We start from the raw sequence: 18,194 nt of genomic DNA on the forward strand, positions 1-18,194 counted from the left end.
ATGTGAGCTTCGCTGAATTTAAATATTATTGCAAATTTGTTTTTGTATTATTGTCAATTCAAACTTGCGTTTTCTTTTAAAAGATCATTTGAAAAAATTCCCACTGACTAGAGGTATTGATCCACAAAAAGAAAGGCAGCACTAGCAAAGATCTTAGTGTGTATGATGTGGGGTATTAGAAAAAACAAAACACAACATTCACACATAGAGGAACATGCAGTCAGTTAAAATAATCACTGCAACACTGCCAAGAAAAGGTGAATTGTCTCAATCAGAACATAATTCTGATCATATTATGACTGATACACAGTGTGGGTGTATAACTGGTAAACCTGATACACAAAAAGACATGTGGTATGTATTTAGGTAGTGCCTATACTACAGAACAGGCTTCAGTAATAAGTGCTCTATCAGATTTATGTAAGTCTATTTTCTTTAACGCAGGTGTAATACTTTCAATGAAGTAAATTATTTATCTTTCTTGTCTGAGATTGTTTCAATATTCAATAAAAAAATGTTGCATTTCTAGTAATTGTTCTGGCACGTGTGCTGGTCCAGTTCATGGAAGCCAAGTTCTACTGGCATCTGCCTCTCACCAGATGATAACATCCAACAGGATGGCACACCCAAAGCTAGAGGGAGTCAGCCAGAGATTCATTCAAGGACACTTCAGCTGCCGTTTTTGTGTCGAAAACTCCTGATTAGTCAGAGTGTTATTTGGGATTCCATGCACACAGGAAGTTTTAATACAAACTGAGTTCAGCTTATGAGGACTGTAACCACCCCGACCAAACCACAGCAACAAGAGCACGATACATTCTTTAAAATGAGCCATGCTAAACCGAACCATACCAAGCTCTACACCTCCAAACATCACCAAACCAAGCTGAACTTCTATCTTAAACTATATAGATACCCTGTGACCTTCTGCAGCAATACTTCTTTATGTCATTGCGGGACTCACAAGCGATGATGTTGCCATAGCGATTCTTGTTGCGGTTCTCGTCCTTCTTGGCTGTTTCCCAGGGCGCCGTCTGTCCTTCTGCCAAGGCCTAAACATACCCATGTACACGTGTGCACACACACACACACAAAGAAAAATACTTTAATTTTACACAGAAATATGCATGCACATATGGTCTGATGCCTAGAGCTTGTACACTGACACATGGCTGGCAGAAGTTGAAACAGTAACATGAATATGAAAATGAATAAAAAGACAACAGAGCACACTCTTCAGTACTTAAGGCAGCAAAAGTTAAAAATAACTGAATGTGCACTGAAAAGCATAAAAGCTGCAACCTTTGTCTTTTTCAGTTAGCGTGTGAAAACACACTATAGAGGTACTGGTTAGATATTTTCTAATGGCAGAAATCCCAGACCTAACTAATCCAACTGGGTCAGTCCATCGGCCAGGTAACTTTTCAGCCAAATATGCAATACTTTGCTAATCAACAGACCAACAGGCTGGGGTGAAAACACAACCTCATTCCAACTTTATTGGCAGGGGAGTCCTGCTTAACTTCCTTCCTGAATTAAAAAAGCAACCACCATCGAGGTTTCAGTGAAAGTGCAAAATGAAAAAGCAGGTAAACACACCAGGAGCTATAAGAAAAGTCTGGGTTCACTGTCCTGCTGATTTGGTCTGGGAGAGAATATTCTGTCAGTCCTTTTATTGGAGGAGAGAAGACAGACTGTCCTTACTCCCTGCTGTGCTGCAGGCCCGTGTGACAAGCCTTACAAACACGGCAAGGACAAACGTGAATGTGTGTGGATGTGATCATGTGTGCGAATGCAGTTTTCATCACACATTTGTCCATGATCTTTTGTGGCTGAACAGCACATTTGAACAAAGTGCAGTGCACACTGACCAATGTGTGTAATAATAAAGTGTGAGTGTGTGTGAGTGAGTGTGTGTGTGTGCACATGTGCGTCCAAGATCACTCACAAGCTTAAAGCAACCAAACCCCAACTCTCAAAGGTTGCCATATGGACAGTGAACTATTTTAGAACAACTACGATAACACACGATCACAGCGAGGTCAGACACACTCACACACACACACACACACATACAGACACACAATTCTCCCTATGGGGACAAGTGAACAGGCCTTTTTGAGTCCATTAAGGGGCTTAAGGAAACCAGACAACAGCTTTCACTTTCAGACAGTGATACTGACCTACATACACACATACACACACACACACAATACTATACAACTGTATTGTGACAGAAAAACAGACACCTAAACTTATTGCTCAGTCAAGCAGAAAATGGATTCTTTTAATGGGGCATATGGGCCTGAGTGTGTGTGTGGGTGTGTGTACATACTGTATGTGTGAATCTGTTGATTTATTTACCAAAAAGAGGATGAAAACATTTTTTGCACTTATTAAGTAGGAGGTTTCTGTAGGAGGGTTATGCATGCATGTGTGTGAGTGTGTGTGCTGATTTACATAAGGTGTGGGTTGGCTGCCTTTTCTCAGTAAATACAAATTTAACATAAAAAAGCTGTGCAAGCGACATTACTTTAATTGTTAGAAATATAGTGGCTGGGTAATTTAACCCCACTGGCAAAGCTTCAAACTCTGTGTAATGTTGCCTTCAATGTAAAAAGTGTAAACCCAGTGGGGAGCTAAATGTTGACAGAGTGGCTGCTGTTGGTGTTAGTGAGGTTAATGGGTTTTAACACCGGATGTCACATTACACAGAAAAAAAAGGGACAAGATCACAACACATGGGCCGTGGTGGAAAACACACACACGCACACTCAAAAAATGCTCACAGGATGTACCTAACAGAATGTGCTAGCAGCTTACCACTTTTGTGCTAAACTGTATAACACATACAGCATCGATTTATGTATGTGTGTGAGCTGTAGTTTTAGAGATTATTATTAAGATGCTGTGCTTTTTTGTGAAACATCTCAAACTGATTATTTTGGTGCAATAAGGACTAAAATAAAAAAGAGAGAGAGGGAGGGAAAGGGCAATTTTGGACATCCTCCCAACAATGGCCCTCCATTTATGCTCAGAAGTCATTAGACCCTGAAACTGTGAGCTGTACAACTCATTTCCTACTTTAGGCTACTAACCAGCCTGTCCTCACCAGGAAAATGTGGCATAAAGTCCATATTTAGTCCTTGAACATGGAACATGTGTGTATTTCTCTAGCGGCATCTCCATGTGATCATAGGGTCAGAGACTGGTTGCGATTGTAGCCATAAATGGTGTGCTACAGAAAGCGGTTTTCCATTTAAAATGTGTTTATAGTTATAAATTTGTGTTGTAAGATTATCTTTACCAAACCCCTTACCTTGTTTTACAATGTCAAACAGTTTCCTGAAGTTTTTAGGCTGAATCTAGCAATAATAAACAAAAACATAACAAGCCTTCTAACACAACCTTTTGTGGGTGCATTGGTCCCATGATTGGATGATGTAAACAATCATATGTTCCCTTAGGATAAACAAAAAATAATATAATAAGTCCATATTATGTAACTCAAGTGTCATATCTGGTGTTATCTATATATTATCAACCAAATGTTGCGTTTCTTCGGGAAGACATGTTGCAATCACCACGAAGCACAGTTTAAAATCTTATATCTCTAAAATATCTACAGTATATGCTGGTTTTGTCATGGAAAATTAAAAAAAAATGAAATACGGAATAAGAAGCCAGTTTGGACGTGATGTCACAACCTCTGCCCTCTATATCGTCCACTGTATGCATTTTATCAGTTGCTGTTACAGACAGGTAGCTCTATAAATAAAGCCTTACTCTGTGTGTGTGTCTTTTACATTCACACACACACACACACACACACTGGGGAATAAATCACATTTGCTCTCCCCTGAAACGTATCAGTGGGTTTAAACCAAAATGACAGGAAGCAAATGAAAATATAACGTACGGTATCACGGAGGGACAATTTTCAACACGCATGCCGAGTCAGTAATAGAAAATATTCATTTTTATGAGCGCGGGAGGTTGAAGGAGATAGAGAAAAACAAAAAGAGTCTTACTTGTGCCTTTTTTTTAAGATTTATTCTTAGAGACAAAGAAAATGAAAGAAGAATAAAGTGAAGACAGGAAGTGAAAAATGGTTTGGTGGAGAAATAAATGAATGAACGGGGAGGGGAATGAGATTTGGGAGTAAAATGAGCCTGTGGTAGTAAGTCTGTGACAAAGAATGATTATGAAAACGCCAGTAAGTGATAAACTGTGTTCTAAACAGCCAGCCCAGACAGAAAGGAAACGTAAAAAAAAATCAAGGGCTTATGTATAAAGACAGAACAGAATGGCAACCAGTGCTAAGGGAAATCTAAAAAGGCATCGGGACAGAAGGAGCAGACTAAACAGAATTAGAAAGAGAGAAAGATTGACAACAGGAATAGCACACGATGTTGACAAAATCAAGGAGTAAAGGACAGAAGGGAGATTAAATCCGAGCAAATGACGGCGATGTCAAGAGGGGTAGAGCAACAGGAATAAACAAGAAGGAAAGCGTGTGAAAGATGGAGATAAAAGTATAAAACAAAACCCGGCAGTAACATTAGTGAAAGAAAAACAGCAAGAAACAAAGTAAGAAGACAAACTAGGGGAACAAAGTTTATTTTAGTCTGCTTGTTTGTTTTTCTGATCATCAATATTGATGAGGTGAAGAGTTAATAATTGATAAGTCCTCCTTTCTCATAAAACCAAATTCAATCCCACAATCTCTCTCGTTCAAGCACAACACCCACCCACACACACACACACACGTGTTGCTCAGCTCAGCAGCAGCAACAGGGAAAGGGAGAGAAATATAGAGTCGCCTAATTACCCAGCTATAATGTTGTTTGTTTACTTCAGTTTCAAATAATGTATTAAATCTCAAACTACACTCTTTTACCAAAACGCATCTAAGTCCCACTGCAGACGAGACAGTTTCAACTTTGTCCTGCTTTTATTTTCTTAAATTTTCAGTAAAACCTGCTTTTAAATCAGTCCCAGCTCCATTCTGTTTACGGTCATGGGGTCAGCAGCTGAAGCATATCCTATCAAATTTAACAAGAGGCAAGGATGCATGATGTCAGTCCAGCCTATGCCGTGACTCTTATTACTGACTCGATATTTTCAGAAAATGCTCTTGAGGTCACAGAAACATTTTATAACACCATTCTATCAGGGTCCTGTAGCTGTAAACCTTTGACCTTCCTATTAATTGCAGCTGGTTGTTGTCAACCTATAAAGACCATTTACAGTTACTGTTGTTCTCAATATGAACAAGTGTGTGTGTGTGGGTGTCTGGGAATGTGTATTTACCTCGTACTCCTCCTTAAAACCATAACCCTGTCCACATTTCATCTGGGTGATGTGTTGGAGGAGGTCCGCCACACGAATAGCAGGCTGAAACTGGCCGGCCTGGAACTGACCTACAGACAGAGAGACAGAAAGAAATACATCAACGGGAAAGTACAACAAATATGTAAGAAGACTAGTGTGTGAATGGGTGGAACAGCCTTTCCGTTAAGTCACGAGTATGTCACTTTTTAAGTTGGTGCCCGCTACCTTAACCATCAAACCTGCTTATTATTAGTTCCTGGGTGAGTCACTGAAATGCAGGCTAGATTTATTAACACTAAATGTGCATGTTTGTGAGACACAACATGTGCTGAGGCCTTACCAACATGTGCTGTGAGTCCTGATCTGGCTACAATATGGAGAATCATGAAAAAAAAACAGGAAGCTAGTCCACTTGTCCAGTAGTGCTACAAGTTAAATAATTAACCATGCACATAGACTGTGTATAAATATAGATAACATGACAGCTCCTCCAAAAAAGGGAGGCCAGAACATCTTCATTACTCTCTGGTGGGCCAGTGTCTGGGTGGAACAATGAGCAAGTGGCATCACCTCTGCTGCGTTCCAAGATGGCGTCTTTTCCCATCATGGCAGTGCCTGTAAGCGAGATATTTTAGCCTCAATGTTTTACAATGAATGGAGCTCGTCGTCCATCTTTATATACAGTCTATGACCAAGCACACATCCATGTACTCTATGAACTCTGAATCTCAAACTAAAATACATTTTCAATCAAGACAACTTTCGAATCTTTGACATGTTGCGGCTAAATTCTGTTTAAGGTCACAGGGTCAGCAGCTGAAACATATCACATTCTTCTGTGTAATTGCATATATAGCCTACCAAGCACTAGCTAACTCACTGACATCCAGGCTAGCTAATTGACTGCTTAGCTAACTGGCTTCCTTAACTGAGTGGTAAGTGATCTGATTCTATGCACATACCGCTCTGGTAGGAGAGCTCCACAGACTCACAGCCTCCATAGGGAAAGCTCTGCAGGGTCAAAGAGGGCTGGGCAAGCGATGGCTGGCTACTGTCTGTTAATGCAGAGAGAGAGAGAGAGAGAGAGAGAGAGAGAGAGGAGAGGCATGGATGTTACCATGACAATGGTATTTGCCACCACCAACCCCACCCCAACACAGTATGAACACTGCACATTAGCATCGAGGAGATTGGTTATCGTTGACAAGTGATGAGGTAAATGAGATATTTAACACCCCTGATTGGTGGGCATGATGCTAGGACAGTTAATTGGAATGTCTCTCCTCCAATTAAGGAATGAACAGATTGAGTGGATGAGCGTGTGCTCTCTATTAGTCATGACAGATGGAGATATAAATGGAGGGTTCAAGGGACTGAGCAGGGACAGAGGACCAGAAAAGCAGCTATTTTATGAAGTTTTGTCAAAAGAAAGTTTAAATGTAAGGGAGTGGAGGCACTAGTTTAGTGACACTGCATTCATCTTATATGCTGTGTCTCTATTTCATTTGCCCTGAACAGAAAATACAGAGAGCAGAAAATACATTTTGTTTTGTAAAGAAGTCCATTTTTGTTTCATATTAATTGTGAAAGCTCAAATTTTAATATGGCAATATGGCTTCTGACAACCTGGCTAGATCAATCACTGGACTAAAAGAATGTGTGTGTGTGAAGGAAAAGGAGTTGTAATATGAAAGTGCATGGCTCTATGTTTTCTTAATAGAGCTATTTGCATGTTAATGATGGCTGTAGATTCATTAGTGGCCCAAAGTGGCTTCTCCATAAGCCAATCCAAACACAAGGCTTCCCTTAACGAATGAAGAATGAGCCGGCCACATGGGTCACTCTGCAGCTCCTGCCTGAGTGTGTGTTATGTGTGTGTGTGTGTGTGTGTGTGTGTGTGTGTGTGTTCGCAGAGACAGGACAAAGGACTTAAGGATGAAGTGACAGTCTAGTTAATGAGCTTCTAATAAGTGATTTAAAATAGAGGATAAATCCTGTTGAGAGAGAAGTTAAAAGGAAGGAGATGTTAGAAAAAGATTTGGGACAGGAGAGGGCAAAGGTGGAGGAAAGACGGGAGTAAAAAGTGGAGGAGGAAAAAAAAGCAGAGGTGGGGAAGGCCAGGACAAACACACTGTCTGCTCACTGAAACAGAACCAGGATGTACTTTACCCTTCTCCTCCACAATGTCTCGGCTGAATAGTTCACCTGAGGATTTACTCCAATACTTCAGCATATGACTTAAAGCTCTACTGACTCCTCGTCTGCCTTGTAATAATGCCACTAGTGTAAAAATATATAGGTAAATAAAACATAATTATTTATACCCACTTCTAAGCAAAAAAAGTTCAAATTCTCTTTTTATATCTAATCTAATTAAATAAGACCATTTCTAACAGTCCCATCACATTACATGAAACAGACACATGAATCTGTTACACCTTGCACCTGCAAAGTCTCCAAAACAAACTCACTACTAATCACTATTTAACAGGAAAAACATGCTACAGCTCCAATTGAAATCCACTACTTGTACTGGGTTGTCCTGTCTTAGGGAAGGTTTCCCCCATAGAACACTCATTCTGCTAATGGGTGCTGATTGGTTGGTAAGATGACAACTGACTGCAACAGGAGATCCTCCCGCCATGGCAGCCGAGGGACAGGAGTCCTCTGATCAGGCTGCCACCAGGGAATTCCTTCAGAAGCTCCACTGCTGCTCATTTGTTGTGTCAAATGTGTCAATTGTTGTGTCAGTTCAAATATTTATATCAAAAACTGCGTAATTTATACCGTGATGTTTAGGTTTTATATATTTAAGAATTTGTGTTGTCTACAAGTTTACAGCAACACAAATGAAAATGACTCTTTGTTAACTGATGTCAAAGACTTAGTGACTTTTAAATTAAATAGTTTCCTTTGTTTGGTTAATGTTTCTGTTAAAAAAGGAGCTTGGTCAGGTTTACACTCCAGCTGAGCTGAAAACCATCCTACAGTCTGTTTTTTTTCCTAACCTGCCAAAAGCATTTTTCAAACTCACTGACATTTTCAAAGCTAATCTGTGAATGCCAGGATACATGCTGCTTCTGTTCTGCTCTTTTCCCTTTCTCTCCATATATACCTCTTTTAATGGCTCTCTCTCTCTCCTCTCTGTCGCTGTAATGAATGTGTTTACATTTCCTCCTTGGCCTATAGATGACTTTGTTTTCTGGCTATGACCCACTCACTAACACACAATGCACAATGTACACATCCTCTTAAATCAGCACTTTTTATCCAACAATTACAGCTTCCCTCCTCAAACCACACACACAGACCGCCACAGACCGTCACCGACGTGCTGGTCCTGACCATCAGGAGCAATTTTGAGTTCAATACCCAGGAGTGTATACAATAACAAAAAAAAGTACCAACACAGTAATACAATATGGCATTCATACATTGTACTGCAATCACAAACAGATGCACAAAAACACTGTGTGTGAAAAATCCCACTGTGGTTTCCTCCAAGGTCACAGGTGTGTGTTTAAATGCAAATAAGTTCACATGTACCATGTATGCGCAGTCCGTTCCTATGCTAATACATAGGTGCATGTGTGTGCATACCTTTCATTGTGTTCGATGTGGTGTGTGTGTGTCTGTGTATTAAGCTCACCAAGGTCAAATATGCATTAAGCCAGGCATGAAATGGAGTCATAGCGGTAGCTCCACAACACTGACTATGATGAAGACATCTCAATGCTAATGGGGAGATTTATTGACCCTACAGGCACAAGTGTGTGTGTGCATGTGTGTGTGCATGTGACGAAGAGACACAAGGTGTGTTCCTGGCTAGTGTGAGGGGGATTGATTTAAAGAGAGAAAGAGAGAGAGAAGGAGAAGTGTGTGTTGGGAGTTTTTGTGTGTGTATGAAGGCCGTTTATGCTGTCAGCGAGTGTGTATGTTAATGCAGTCCTTCATGCTTGGCAGTGTGCTATATAAAGTTCCCTCCTCCCACCCTGTGACTTTATTAAGACTCAGTTATGGATGACTTCGAGTCAGAGTATCACTTTGTTAACTCTTAACGCCGCCAACACAGAACCACCACTGTGCCTGTCTCTCTACCTGTATTTTTACGAAGAGGCAGAAAAAGCTCTGCAGCCTTCATGTAAAAATCCCACATTAGCCATTTTTTTGGTGACTGCTTTGTGTAGCCATAGTATAAGTCTATACAAATTACTGACATCCTTGATATCTAATTACTGTTGTCTCCAGCCATACAAAAGACATGACTTAATTATAGTAGCAACTGGATGTCTGCACTTACAGAGGAAGACATCATCTGTATCAGCTTTTATTCATTACAGTGCATCAGCCAGCACACACTCAGTAATTACATCCTGAATAGTCAAACAATAATTCAAACTGAAATTGAAATTATGCTAATCACTGCACACCATTAAAATATAACGATTATAATCGACATACTTTTATTAGCAGCTGGATAATGCTCTGTATTTGGTTTATTCATAACTAAAAGGGATTTTGCACCTTTTCATCTACATGTACATGACGTACACACAAAATTCACCACTTGCATCTAACATGAGAAAACACAGCAAAGGTAGTGACCTTACTCAGTGTCTTAACAATGCAAATAACATACTGCGATTCTTTCAGCATTAAAGGTTAAGAGCTGGTGCTTGGAGACTGAAATCTTAGCAGCAAGTATTTTTGAAAGAGTGAAAAAGCTGTGGCTGGTAAGTTCATCTCGCTTCTCTTCTCTCTATTCATCTTTCTGTCTCTCTATGAAGCAAAAGGTCAAGTTCAACTTCATTTCATTGCAGCAGTGCCAGCCCCGATGAAAATTCTTTTTCGCTATGGATGAAAAAAATTGCTCAGATATTAGTGGAAGAGCGAGCCGCGAGCATAAAAGACGGAAAGTACAATGTAGGTGAGCTGTTGTCCAGTGAAGGAGAGAACTGAAAGGAATGCAAGGAAATGAAGGTAATGAAGAGATCGCTCCACGAAAAGGCAGAAAATTAAAGTGAAGTAAGGCTGCTGGTGGATGAGAAGGTACTTGAGTTTGGCCAAAGGTCTTACAATGTGCACTTTTCTAACTTTGGGAACACAGTGCACAGGGTATTGATTTTTCAGTTGTTAATCAGTGGCCATATCCACACAGCCTAAGCTGAACAGTAGCGGTTGGATCCAAGATGAGAACCAGAGAAGCTTTTTGCAGGCAGAAGTTCATCTTGTATCATACATTTAACATCAAATAGTCTGTTTTAACTCACATTGAGTTTTTTTTCTTTTTCTATAACTAACCAAAAAGTTTAGATACCTTGCTGACAAGACCTCCACAGATTCATAATTGTCGGTTGGAGGAGGTGATCAAAAAGGCAGACCAGCGTCTACGGGACTGTACACATAGACTGCCAATAAATAAGGCTCTCTCATTGTGCTACTCATAAATTGTATATAAAGATGAGAGTGTGGTTCTGCCTCCACCGTCTGTATAAAGGTGAGAGCATAACATCTTGTTTACAGGCACTGCCATGGATGCAGAGTCTGTGCAGTAGAGGTCAGGAGGTCAAACTGCATCATCACAGTGCACGCCCAAACACAGGCCTACTTTTTTATTCACTGCCTAGTTTTTATTTGGAAACATGTTTTATCCACTAACATGAAGATGCTGGGATTTATGACCAATACTGGAGCCAGCCAGCAGGGGGCGATCAAGATGTTTTGGCCTTGTTTTTGGGAAGCTTTAATGTTATCTATCAGTCTACAGTCTGTAGCCCAAACATAACAAAAACTCCACCGTGTGTCCTCTGTAGTATGTCTTTATCACGCACCTACTGTTTTATTGTTCATGTATGTGTTGCCTTGATACACTTTTAGTTACTTACTTTGTTGTGTACATAATTTATTTTTAGTTTCAATAACTTTGAAAGGGAAAAGAAAAACAAATAGACAATGAGATGGTGTATGTGAGGCACAAGAATAAAAGAGGGCAGTGGAATAAAGGAGAGATAAGTGTTGGGAAGACACAGAGAGGCAGCAGAATATATATCTGGACTGGGGGGGGTCACAGAGATCAACTGGTCTAGACAGTATCCCAGCGGTTTACCTCATTTCACCTCCCTTCTCATGACACGGGGAAAGAAATCACTGACTCACAAAGCCCAGCTCACTGTGTGTGTCTGAGTGTGTGTGTGTGACTGCAGCTGGATGTGTAAAGCCTCCAAGTGTGCGTGTGTGTGTCTTTGTAACTTGCAGGCGCCACAGTTGAACAGAGATATCCGAGTGTGTGTTTAGGTGGGTGTTTGTTTGTGCATGAGTTACCTACACAGTGATCTGTGAAGTCGCCATGCAGCTGCACAGCAGACAGACAAATCTGCTTCACAGGAGAGTTTCTTATTTAACAAAAATTGAGTCTTATCTCCCAAACCACTGAGAGAAAGAGAGAGCGGTGAGCAGAAAGACTCACAGACAGAAATATATATATAAACTTCCTGAGTTGGGCATGGAGGCAGTGTTCCAGCTGCTCAGAATGAAAGAGGAGGGACTTCTGCTTGATGTATGAAGATGATTAACAGCGACTAAAGGATTTAAAATAAGAACCTGTGTTTCATACAAATGTCTGATTTAGTACTGCTAACTAACAAATTAAACTTAATTCTTTTTTAATTATCCACTTTTTATATCTGCTGTTGATATTTTTATGGAACTATCTTTCTTTGCTGTCACAAAAAAATATTTATTTTTCGTTAGAAACTACTGTATGTCTCAGTCTATATTTAAAGAGTGACTTTATTCTTAAAAAATATTGTAATCAACTAGCATCAGAGGAATGCATTGAATTGTGGGACACTCTTATTAATCTGGAAAATTAAAAGTAGGTGGTAATACTGCAGTCTTTAACTAGTTTGCCTTGTAATATGTATAACAATGTTGCTGAAGGATCTGCTTTAACCGGCAAAAAGAGCTATTTAGCTTAGTAGCATTGTAGCCAGAAAGTGGCCAAATGTTGGCTCACCTGCAAGTGAAAAAAATATAAGAAAAGTCTGGTGTAGATGTTCCGACAGCCATGATGTCATATATATTTCATAGGCGATTAGCAATTGTCCTCTTGTGTTGTTTATTTGGACATGTTATACATTACATAAGGAGGTTGGGGGTTGATGGATGGGTTAACAAAGCAAAGATTATAAATAAATAACTAAAATCTGTTTTTCAGCTAAAAACAGATGTGTATGGGTATCAGGTAGGGTTCTTGATTGATTCATGTCCCACTAAAGGCACTTTAGAACATTTTTTTGGCTAGTTTCTATTCTGGGTGATGTTTGTTACCAGTTTAAACAAAGCTAACATCCATCCATTATCCAAACCCGCTTTGTCACAGGGGGCTGGAGCCTGTCCCAGCTATCTATGGGTAGACCCTGGACAGGTCAACACAGCTAACAGCTCACCCAAAAGACGACAACCGATCTCTAATCATAACTACCATGATAACAATGATGTCTGGTTTTTGTGTTTTCACATTTTTATTGTTGTTTATTGTTGTGACTATGCAGTATGATGCCCACTGCCTCTGATGGCTGTTTAATAAATGCATTGTTTCCCTTCCTCTCACACCTCCTTTGGTCACCTCTTGTCCTTTCTGTCTCCCCCCTCCTGTCTCTCAATCCCACTGCTCCTTTTCTGTGCCCAACCAAGTAGCAGGAAGCTTAAGAGAAGCTGTCAAAGGAAGTATAACTGCGAGACCACACACACACACACACACACACACACACTTGAATATAAGCTGTGTAAGCAGACAGTCAAGATGTGGCTGAAAAAGAGCAGAGACTCAATCTTCCAGAGAACATAAAGGTTAGAAATTACTATCTCTCAACCCTGCACTCACCTTCAATTACCCAGCAGTGCCACATTATGGCCAAACAAAATGACTACCATTAGCCATAATCACCTTACATGCAGCCTAATGCAATGCTGAACTAGACTGGGGAAAATAATTGGCCTTCAGTAATGCTGTGGAGAAACTACTTCTAACACAAGCCAGGCATTGAAATTATGTGCTGTCTGTGCAGGTGGTAACTCTGGCGCATCTTCTACATCCACTGTGCAGCAGCACAATTGTTGAAAAGTGTTTCAGTTGTAGATCCACCAGGGTTTGCCTGATGGGCAGAAATCTTTTACTTCAGTAAAAAAAAAGAAGGATTCTCACACTTTTGTGATGCTGCTGAGTTTTTACTGTCTGTACTTCATTATATGTTGTCCTTCAAGCCCACCCTCACCACAGGAACGCTGTGTTTCGTGCTTTGCGTCCTTCGTGTCCTGTGTACCCACAGGAATATGTCAAGTATAACATGTCGAGCTTTAATCAGGATTTGAAAAAAAATCACTCAGCAATACTTGTGCCTGGCTTTTTAATCCTTTGTTAGATTAACTTTCCTAAACTTCATGGCCTCTGAATACCCAACAAAAAGACAAATAGGAAAGTGCAAGGGTTGGGATTTCTATCACAGCCACACTACAGTATTGTTTTTTTCCTTTCTTGAGCTCCAGCGTGTTTGCATGTGTCAATTGTGTGTAACTAATTAACCACAGAAAGCTCTTGATCCATGGGAAAAACATGACTTGTGTGTTAACAGCAGCAGCAGCAGCAGAGGAGGACTGTCCTTGGCGGGGCACAAAAGGCTGACGCTTGCTTTGTGAACTGACAGAGAACAGTGTTTCGTAACCTTTTAACATACATCAGTGTCTGGGAAATTGATTTTTTTTAGAGAAAAACGTGTTTGCACATGAAATGCACGCTATGCTGCGGTGGCTTTCTACTGATCCGCAGGATTTACGCCGCATCAGTGTTAACACTGTGCCGGGTGTATATCCATATGGATATTTGTGAGTGTGTACTTCTTTGTGTAAAGGGAAACTTTCTGATGTGTCCTTGTCTCTTGATACATATTTGTATACTTGTGTGTGCTGTATTATGCATCTATGTGTTGGATTCTGTATTGATGCAACATTTTCTGAAGTGTGTGTGTTTGTGAGTGTGTGTGTATAAAATTCCATTTCTATAGCCAAAGAAAACACCTGAGCTAGGAGAAAGCTATGCAGCTGTTTTAAAAAGCAAACAGACACACACACACACACACACAAACAACTAAAGCCAGATCTGCCTTGCATACAGGATTTATCCAAGCTCCTTCTCCTTCTCTTTGATCCTTCATTCTGTACGTCTCTTTTACTGTCATCTTAATAACTTTCCTCTCTCTCCTCTCTTCTCTGCACCTCTCTCTCTGCTCTCCTTTCAAGCCATTGAAAAACCATCCTCACTGGCACCATTTAGGTTCTTGGTACCATTATCAAAAGCCTAAAGAGAGATATTGGAATGTATCTAAATGGATTCTAACTTTTAAAAAATGAAATAATTTGCAGCTATTTATTTAAAGGAGCAATTTAACTGTCTTTGGAGGGCGACTACAAAAAACCTAGTGGGTTCAAATCAAAGAGTTAAAGTAATAATTTGTGGGAACACACCAATAATTTTCAGAGATTTCAGTGCACTTTTGTTTGTTTTGCGCTACATTCGTTTGATGCTTGTTAATTTTGTATCGTTGTTTTGTTATTACATTTATCGGCCTGTGGGTCTTGTATTTGTCTTCAGGCAAAAACAAAGGATGTTTATTTCACTTTTTTTTTATTCATGAGACTTTTCATAGAGGAAATCAACTAACCGTGTGGTCTCTCTTTACTTAAAGTTAGCTAAAGGTATTGCAGTGTTAAACCAGAAGACAATTAAACCAGTGACATTAATAAAATATACTCACATTCGATTTTATTAAAGAGATTAAAATATGAATCTTTTCACTTTGTTTTTATGTCATTTCATATACAGCTGTGTTTTGGATGAAATAAGCCTGAAAATGTTGGGTTTTCTTCACTACTTTACTTCCTACACTGCTCAATATCTTATTTTTTTGCCTCTAGATGATGATGTTGATGTCAGTATTTGATGCTGATAATGGAAATATGCTTGGTGGTCAATTCGTAGTTCCTTCATCTACAATTTACTGCCTGAATCAATAGCATAATTGCAGCGATCAGCATGATGTGCAAACAGCAACCAGCACTGCTGCTGCACAATCATGGAATCATGGATGGATGGATAGATGGATGGGTGGATGGGTGGATGGATGGGATGGGTGGATGGATGGATGGATGGATGGGATGGAATGAATAAAGGAATGTGCACAGTGCATTTAAAGGGATGAAAAAGTCAGGTCAAACTGAATGAGTTGAAGGTGGAGAGATGGCAGGGCAATAGATGGAGTGAGGGTGGATGATGGATAGTTGCAACGAAAAGGTAGAATGAAATGGAACAGGAGGAGTTGATAAAAGGAGAATTTTTTTATGAGTGAATGAAGAGATGAGTTAATGGAAAAAAGGTGACTGGACAATTGAGGAATGATGTGAGAAAGTGTAGATAATAGAGTGGGGAGGGGGGGGGGCGTCAAAGCATGGATAAATAGGGGATAAATAGAATTATACATCAAGGTGGAAATGGTGGAAATGTTCTTTTTCTACTGTATATGTCTGTGTATTTTCTTCATATGTTGGAAATAGCCGGCTTTTCCTCACAGGAATGATCAAAGTTTTGTATTACATCTCTACATCTACATTTCTGTCTAACTGTAGAACAGAACAGATGGTTCCATTAAATGCTAACATCATTCTATGAAGATGTATGACAGGGAATTTGTGCCACTGCACAAATCGCTCAAGCATTTTTTTGCATTCTGCTTCATCATAGCTCGATGTGCATCCGCAAATGACAGAGAAAACCTGTGCAGCCAATGGTTTGGATTGCAGCGTAAAAAATGGGATGCTGTTAGAAACTTTATTTTTATCCGTCTGTCTTTGTCTGTTTGGCTGCTGTGCACGTGTTGGCTTTGGCCTGACTAAGACAAAAAAAAGGTGTGTGTGTGTGTGCGTGTGTATGACGGTCTGTCCGTCATTGTTAGGGGGTCTGGGTGTTATTTAGGCTCTCTTTGAAGATGATAAAGAGACATATAATGGTGAGGAGAGAGGTGAAACACAAAGTACACAAAGTAGGAGATAAAAAAGAAAGAAAGAAAAAGGATGTGTGCCAGGAAGATGAGGAGCTAGCAGCTGGCTGATCACTATTATCACATAAAGCAGTCCTGTAAAAGAAGACCCGCAGTCAAATGTCAGCACAGTGCATGTACTTTCCCATGACAGACACACACACACACACACACACTCACAAACACACACACAGGCAGGCAGGTGTTTGAGCCAACCATCTTGGCAAAGAATTGGTCAATCTGGCCAACAGAAGGGAGAAAATGAAGAGAGAAAGACAGAAAGAAGAAACTGGAAAATGGATTTGACATTTCTTTCTTTCCATGTATAAACTGTGTGGTCATTTGGTGTGTGCATATCTGTGATTGGCCCCTTTGTCTGTTCCTGACATTGTGTTGCAGAGTTCCACCCGCCTCTTTTTTTAAAAAATTCTCCATCACACCATCACATAAACACAAAGTAGGTCTTACCTATAGATGTGGTGGCTGGAATTGGCTCTTTGGACACTGCACACATATTCAGTATGAAACAAGAGAAAGAAAAACAATATTCATACTTATGTCAACAACAACTACACACACAGCTACTAAAAATCAATACATAAATTTACCATTATTTTGGACTAGGTTTTAGTACACAGACCCACATCATATTCTGACATGGGAACAAAAGCAATCCTGAAGTTTCAGCACAGCACATACCTACAACTGTGCATTTATATAACAGTCACTGTAAGACTGTGCATCAACAATAATATTTTATTACACATTATTCTCTGTGAGATGGACAGAATTAAAGTTTAGGCACACAAAGAGCACAGTGATGACTGCAAAGCTTCTCTCATGACTGGCATCATATTAAAACAAAAGAAGAAAAAAGAAAAACACAGTGTAGAGGCTTGAAGCATCTTCAGAGATTATGTGTGTGCTTGTGTGTGTGTTAAAGTGTGTACCTGAGTAGTAGGAATTCAGCAAGGATTTGCTCCCCAGGGTCTTGCTTCCCTGCACAGAAAAAGAGCAGGGGGAGGGGGAGGCTGGAAGGGGGAGACAAGAAGGAGAATGAGAGGAAGGAGGGTCAGCATGGGCAGAAGGGGTTGTAGGGAAAGATGAGAGGAGTAGATGTAAAGAAGGGAATGAAAGAGGAAGGAGCAGGAGGTGAGAAGGATGATGGAGAACAGGAGAAGGACAACAGAAACAGAAAGCATGAATAAGGTGAAGGAGGTAGAAAAAAGGGGTTAGGTCAGTAACCTCATCACCAATCCATCATCACAGGACACAATGAACAATGACAACATACACAAAAGCAGATCAATGGCCAATACAGCACACAATAATACTAATGGCACCATCGATGCTACCAATATTGAAAATCTGAAACATAAAAGTGTTTCTGCCCCAGTGAGCGAGCACTTAAATCTGACACGCTCAATGTTCGTCAATACATGCAAGTGGCGTGTATAAAAACAAAAAATGAAGAGCAGTGATGAGGAACAGACAGTGGAGAAAAAAGGAGAACAGAATGAAATCTAAGCATTTTCTGGTGAATACACAGCATTACATTCGATCATAACACGCCGGTTCGGACATGAGAAGCTGCCGCTGCAATAACAATAGCCTCATACTGAACACCTACATGAGCTGCCGATGGATTTCCAGAGACCTAAGCCCTCTCGTCAACCGGTTATCATCCAAAATGTGGACACTGACATCATGCAGACCTACATGTACTTGGCTATGTAGCAAACTGGCCTGGTACCAAAACACAGATGCCAG

General features: G+C 40.2%; 1 protein-coding gene across 1 annotated transcript in view; it reads right to left on the minus strand.

Annotated features, from left to right (window-relative positions):
• Positions 1–18,194, minus strand: part of LOC114435538 (receptor-type tyrosine-protein phosphatase T-like) — a 257,192-nt gene that overhangs the window by 34,432 nt on the left and 204,566 nt on the right. The window contains exons 20-24 of the mRNA XM_028405262.1: positions 17,375–17,455; positions 16,893–16,928; positions 6,297–6,389; positions 5,314–5,423; positions 965–1,052 (exon numbers count right to left, since the gene is read on the minus strand). Of these exons, the coding sequence (XP_028261063.1) occupies positions 965–1,052; positions 5,314–5,423; positions 6,297–6,389; positions 16,893–16,928; positions 17,375–17,455 (408 nt within the window). The remainder of the gene's footprint in view (positions 1–964; positions 1,053–5,313; positions 5,424–6,296; positions 6,390–16,892; positions 16,929–17,374; positions 17,456–18,194) is intronic.

Source organism: Parambassis ranga, chromosome 5 (genome assembly GCF_900634625.1).
Source record: "Parambassis ranga chromosome 5, fParRan2.1, whole genome shotgun sequence".
Taxonomy (NCBI): domain Eukaryota; kingdom Metazoa; phylum Chordata; class Actinopteri; family Ambassidae; genus Parambassis; species Parambassis ranga.